This window comes from Perissodus microlepis, chromosome 1 (genome assembly GCF_051167445.1).
Source record: "Perissodus microlepis isolate ML-2025 ecotype Zambia chromosome 1, ASM5116744v1, whole genome shotgun sequence".
NCBI classification, from domain to species: Eukaryota; Metazoa; Chordata; class Actinopteri; order Cichliformes; family Cichlidae; genus Perissodus; species Perissodus microlepis.
Window position 1 is genome coordinate 28751069 of NC_140461.1, and position 6400 is coordinate 28757468.

General features: G+C 41.2%; 1 protein-coding gene across 9 annotated transcripts in view; it reads left to right on the forward strand.

Annotated features, from left to right (window-relative positions):
- The window catches only part of tle3b (TLE family member 3, transcriptional corepressor b), a 28506-nt gene extending 24601 nt beyond the window's left edge, over positions 1 to 3905 (forward strand). For all 9 annotated transcript variants that reach the window (XM_084937350.1, XM_084937424.1, XM_084937661.1 and 6 more), the window contains 3 exons: positions 42 to 192; positions 1883 to 1959; positions 2440 to 3905. In XM_084937350.1, the coding sequence (XP_084793476.1) occupies positions 42 to 192; positions 1883 to 1959; positions 2440 to 2547 (336 nt within the window). In that variant the 3' untranslated portion in view covers positions 2548 to 3905. The remainder of the gene's footprint in view (positions 1 to 41; positions 193 to 1882; positions 1960 to 2439) is intronic.
- The last annotated feature ends 2495 nt before the right edge of the window (positions 3906 to 6400 follow it).

Below are 6400 nucleotides of genomic sequence, written 5' to 3' on the forward strand. Positions count from 1 at the left end.
GCTTTGATGTTGTTGCTGATCCTGCTCTGTGCTTGTTGCAGATCTTCTCATTGGGCTACTGTCCCACTGGGGAATGGCTGGCCGTGGGTATGGAGAGCAGCAATGTGGAGGTGCTCCACCACACCAAGCCTGACAAGTACCAGCTGCACCTGCACGAAAGCTGCGTTCTTTCACTCAAGTTCGCCTACTGTGGTAAGTACCAGAGGAAGAACTGCGTTTATATATTACAGACCTGTGAGCAAGAAAGTTTCATTTCACTTTTATCTGGCAATTATAGTGTTTAATGTTTGAGTGGTGCCAGATTTTGGCATGAATCCTATACTCCCACACGAAGGACGGCACGACCAAATGAGGGATGTACATGAAGTTGTGTGTTACTCGAGCTGATGACAACAATTCTTCACTACGTGTAACAGAACCTGCAAGCAGGGCAAACAGACATGATGATAGTGAAATGTTATGATTGTGCTACAAACAAAAGCTAATCATGCGGTGACTATACTTGTCTTGGCTTATAGTGGACGTGTACTCTCTAACATAAGTACCTGTAGAGCAGCAAGTGTTGTCATAGCAGCAGAGAGGATGAGTAATACCAGTGAGCTGCGCTCTCCATCCTTTCTCTTTTTGTACAAAAATATGTTAAGCTATTGTAAATTTTGTGTGTGTGGCAGGTATCACATACCTGTCAATGAGAAGATGTGGTCTAGATTGATTCTGCACAATGAGCAACCATTGCTGATAACGGGGTCTTGGTACCAACAACCAGAATTATATTAAAAAAAAAGTCAACTTGGGAATGCTTGCTTTAGCATGTGTTAGCAATGCTAAGAAAACATAACTGAAAAGTTAAACAAATGCATAAAATGTGAAATATTTAGAGACGCTTGGTGGTTAGTCTGCTACTCTATAGGTTTTTTTGGGGGGTACTGGTGAGAGAATTTGGACTCCTGACCTAACATCCCACTTACTGGCCGCCTGTTAAATGCGGTGAACATGGATTTTTCCGGATCTTTAACTTGTCTCGACAGCCACTTGGGCTCGAAACCACATCTTTACACACTGCCCGGCCAGGATTTTGCAGTCTCTGTGCAGCTGGTTACTACTTAAAGTCTCTGTACTATAAAAACAAACAGGACCACCATTTGTGTAAATCCAGAAATGACTGAATGTGATTAAAGTGCTGTTTGTTTGCTTTTCAGAATATTTTTATGAACTCTTAATGAGTGCAGCTTATTTGTGAAAAATTGAAATGTGACACTTATGCAGCTCACATGACTGAGTCTGAATTTCAGGGGCTGAGGACTGTACGCGTGAACATGGGAGAAGTTACTTTACAAACAGGATCATTAGGGAAATTTGTTAATGCTTTTTAGCGAGGATCACTGTGCCTGTTAGGCAGACCAGCTGGTTTCCAGTTTGAGGCTGAGACAAATGAGGTTTTACTGCTGCACTTCTCCTAGAAATGTCCATATTCATTTAGTCTCCGAAGACCCCCCACAGCACCGTCTCATATCTCCACCGCCACAGAACTAGTTCATTCAAATAAAGCTCACTGCTTCAGAGCTCGCGCTGTCACTAATTAAATCATTAGCCAAATAGTCAATTGGATAATTAATCAGAGGGTGATTAAAATAATTATCTAAGAGGAAGTGGTGCGAGTCTCCTTCATTATGGGCATTTTATGATTGCTGGTGTAGTGGCAATTTTTCCCCTTCAGGTTTTTATGGCCATTGATGATGTTATTACAGTCACGTGTTGGCTGTGTTCTGCACAGCTCTATTGCAGGACTGAAGGACAGCAGTGACCATGTTTGTGTGTGTGTCTCTCTCTCAGCACACACACATTGGATTGTACTCTAAAGAGGTGTGATCTGTGTTTGCAGGTAAATGGTTTGTGAGCACAGGAAAGGACAACCTGCTGAATGCATGGAGGACTCCTTATGGTGCCAGCATATTCCAGGTAACTGGATAACTACGAATACACAGCTCCAGTCGAAGGTTTGGACATGAAGTCCAAACTTTTTAACTGGAGCTGCAGTGCAAAGAGAGGCCGATGGGTCCTAGAATAATTTTGGCTGGAAAAATGGCTAAATTCAGATTGTTTTAATCTCACACTGCACTTGTATACAACTCATTAGTTTTGTTTCTTAATTTTAAAATGCAAGCCGAGGCTTTTCCAGTTCAGATTTCTGGTTTATATTTTGTCCTTGAGCTAATGTGACATCAGCAGATTCTACCTGAAGGACAGTTGGGCAGCTAATTCATGAGTAATCTGACTGAATTAAACAGCTGTGTACCCACATGGTGCTGAACAAATCACATAGTTTTCTCTCCTTGTGGTTAAAATATTGAGTCCAAGACTGAGAACCTGAAAACCGACACAAAAGAAATGATGACTTGGAATATTCAGTGGTAATTCTGTTTTCTTTTCTTTCCACAGTCGAAGGAGTCGTCCTCCGTCCTGAGCTGCGACATCTCAGCAGATGACAAATACATCGTGACAGGATCCGGTGACAAGAAGGCCACCGTCTACGAGGTCATCTACTAGAGAGAAAGAGGCTCTCACTCTGCTTCAGCACTTCTACTGAGATTAAAGTTTTCTCCCTGACCAACCGTCTGCGGGCTGCAGATTTCTCAAAGTGTACTCGTGGAAATCAGAGGCGCTGTCGGCCTGAGGATGCTTGTACTGGAAAGAAATGAACTTTTTTTTTTTTTTTTTTTTCGTCCTTTTGTCTTTGGGTTTATTTTTGGGTTGCACTTTTTTTTTTTTTTTTTCTTTCCTCAAGAATATTTGGATGTAACCTGGTGAAGCAGCGCTTCATTGTGAGAAACTCCTTCCCCAGACATCTTGTGCAAAGTGTACATATTGGAATAAATAAGACATTTTATATATATTATAAAAATATATATATTTTCATGTCCTGGGTGTACTTGTGGTGATTTTTTTTTTCTCCCCCTCCCACTCTGTTTGATATTTGAGTGGGACATGAGAACTTTTTAACAGTTTTGCGCTTTGTTTTTCTTAAAGCACATTCTGCAGGCTGATCTTTTTTTGGAAATCAGAGGAGCACCAAACTTGTAGATTTTTTTTAAAAATGGCCTTTTTGTCACAGTGCTCTTACCGGACAAAAAATCACTGTTTCTGTGTGAGATGGAGCTTCGGCTGCTTTGGACTACTGTGGGATCGAACGGTGCACTATGATTCGTGAAAAGACATGGATGTAAATTTCATTCATATATATAGAAATTCTTTTTAAAGTGTACTAAGTGTACTGCTCTGTCTGTGCTATCTCTCCCCTGTTTGTTTTACCTTGTTAGTTTAAGGGAGATGGGGAAACATTTAAGCTTAGCCTAACCCTTGGACCTCAGTTGGCAGCAGAAGCACAGCGACGGGCACAAACTGAATGACAATGTGCTTTTTGCTAACTTGACGTAATGTGGATGTTGAATTGCTCCATTGATTTCCTGGCTACAGACCAAACGCAAACAGTCCAATCTGTGCTATTGGAATTACTCTGCCCTTTGTATCTTATCAATATTCCTGGAACGTGTTTGTTTGGCCGTGACGGGGAGACAGGCAGACATTTGACCCGACTGACTGCGCGGATCGGTCCGTCTCTACAGACGTGCTCGATGCCTGTAGATGCTTGTTAATAATAAAAAGAAGAAGAATGAGGAGGTGGTAATGGCACTTAAATATAAACAGAAAAACTCAAGTTAGTGAATCAAGGTGGTGTAAAATTCAAACTGTGCTCCTGGTTCTTGTCAGCATTTCCCACAAGAAAGTATGAATGGGGTGAAATGCACCAGTCCCCTCTGAGTAACACCAAAGTATGTAGCAAATGCTGTCGGCACTGAAAAGAAATGTACAGTTGTTAATAAAATCAATAAAACTGTTTTTCTAGACTGGCCCATTTCATATTGTTTGACCCAACTGTGTTCATCAGGTGTTCCCGACAAGCACCTGTGCATTGTGAAGGACTGCTCTGACACGCAAGCCAACATCGCGGGGATGGAACTTTAAAGGAATGCTTTGACATTTTGGGGAATTCTGCTTCCTGACAGCACTCTTATATAAATATGTTACAACCCGCAGACTGTTAGCTTAGCAAACTGAGTGTAAACAGGGAAACGGCGTAGCTCTGATCAAAGGTAACTCGGTACGCTTTGTTTGCTTTACCTGTACAAAAGGCCAAGTTTAAGAACAACTCGCGTGGATTGTGGTTTTCATGGAGGTCTGTGGGCTGAAGGTTACTTTTCTCACTGGGACTTTGTGGAGTCTTATTAGCTTTTAAAGTTGTGTTCAGCCGAAAATGATCCTTCCAGAAAACACTAGCATGTTATTTTTACATTTAAGAAAAAAATTTTTTTTAAACTGATTTCTAAAGTTTTAGATTTGGTAAAATAATAGTTGGCTACTTTTGGGATCTTTTTTTTTTTTCTAGACCTTTTTTCCCTGTCAGTATGTAGCGTCCGCTGTATTTCTAACATAATGGAAACGGACTACTGAGCCGTCATTATAATTATTATATTCTAGCATCTTTAAGCTCAGGCATTAGAAAGTTAACGCTTGTCTAATAGTAATTCTAATGATACAGTCCAACCACAAGTTCAAATCATGGAAGTGGATAATGAGAATACTGCTTCCCTTTTTCATGTTCAAAAATCTACTCCTTAGGCATCAAACCTGACGTGAATAGATGAAAATCACAAAATATGTTAACCCTCTTAGGCCCAAATTAAGTTTTTTGTTGCTAATGCACAACCAAGTCCTGCAGTGGTACTTCTGAGTAAAAAAAACTCATAAAATATGTATGTGGGGTAATCAGGTTGTTAGTTCTTAACTGTTGCAAATCTGCAACGTCTGCCTGGAGAGGCTTAATGTTTCAAACCCAGTTTTCATTTGATTCAGCTGAAACTGCTGTTACTGCCCTATTTTTTTTTAACATTCAGACTAAGGTAGTTAGAAGTATAAATAATAAAGGGGCATATTGACTTACTGAATGCAAATGATATAGCAGCTAGCAACATAATCTAAAGTATAACAAAAAATGTTATTTAATCTGATTACTGCAAAATCCAAACTTGAAAAGACTACATGTTATGCTATATGTTTCTTCTTTGAACACTCTGTCAGTAGAAACAAAAATGCTTTTTTGATATTCTGCACTGAAACAAATGAGACAAACCTTCAGCACAGCACAAGCTCATGCCACCTACAGAAATACTGACACGGTTCTGCAGTGGTTGGATGTATTGGTGTGGGGCTGGAGGAGGACACTGCACCAGCGGATGATTTTGTGGAGTGCTCTGGAAACAATCATCTATGTTTGAATGTAAATGAGACCAGTTAGATGACGATCAACTTTAGATGTAAGAGGACAGCTGCATGGTCAGGATGTTGATGTGGCGGAGAAGCACAAGTCTAGGAGCACCAACATCAACAACAGGCTGAACTGGAAGCCCAGCAACGAGGCTGTATACTAGAAGGGGAAGAGCATTTCATACTTCCTAAGGATGCTGAAACCGTTCAACGTGCATCAAAATGATGGGGGGTGCTTTGCTGCAGTCTGCTGGGAGGGCAGCATGGGAGCTGGTGACACCCAGCAAATGGGATAAACTGATCGGGAAGGCTGGCTCTGTGATTGGCTGCACACTGGATACTTTTGAAGCAGTGATGGAGAGGAGGTCACTAAACAAGCAGATAATCCTCTGCACCGCTTACTGGACAGGCAGCAGAGCACCTTCTCTAACACACTGATGGAGCTGTGCAGCCATGACGACAGATACAGGACAGCTTTCATATCACATCAGTTATCTGTTTTTGTTTTTTTTAAAGATTCAGTTGCCATCTGAAATTCTGCAATGCTTTCCTGATTTTAAAATATACCACTTGTTATATATTATTATGATTTTTTACTTTAAGGCAAAGGATAAAGAAACACCTCAATTTTTCCTTTGCTGTCAGGAAAAACAGTTGACGTTGCTCATTAATCATCGGCTAATAGAAACAGCTCGGTTCTTCTTCTTCCGCGCTGTGCAAAGAAAAAATCAGAAGTACATAAGTTTATAGAGATGTGCAGTGATTACTGCAGGTGTAATTTTTGCTCACAGAAACAGTTCAGTGTCCGTTGTTCCTTTGAATATGATTGTCGGCGCACACTTTGATATGAAACGGTGGAGTGCGGTGGAGCGAGGACTTGTGAACTGAAGCAAAGGGCGTGGGAGAGACAGAGACGGTTGTTGTGACTTAATGGCTTTGTTTCCAGACAGGATGGTTTGTGGTTTCGGGCCTGCTGACAGGAGTAATGGTGGGAGGGATGAGACATGGAGCTTTGGATCAGTGTGGCTCACCAAACCACACACATGCACAGACATGCACGTACACGCACGGCTAGAGA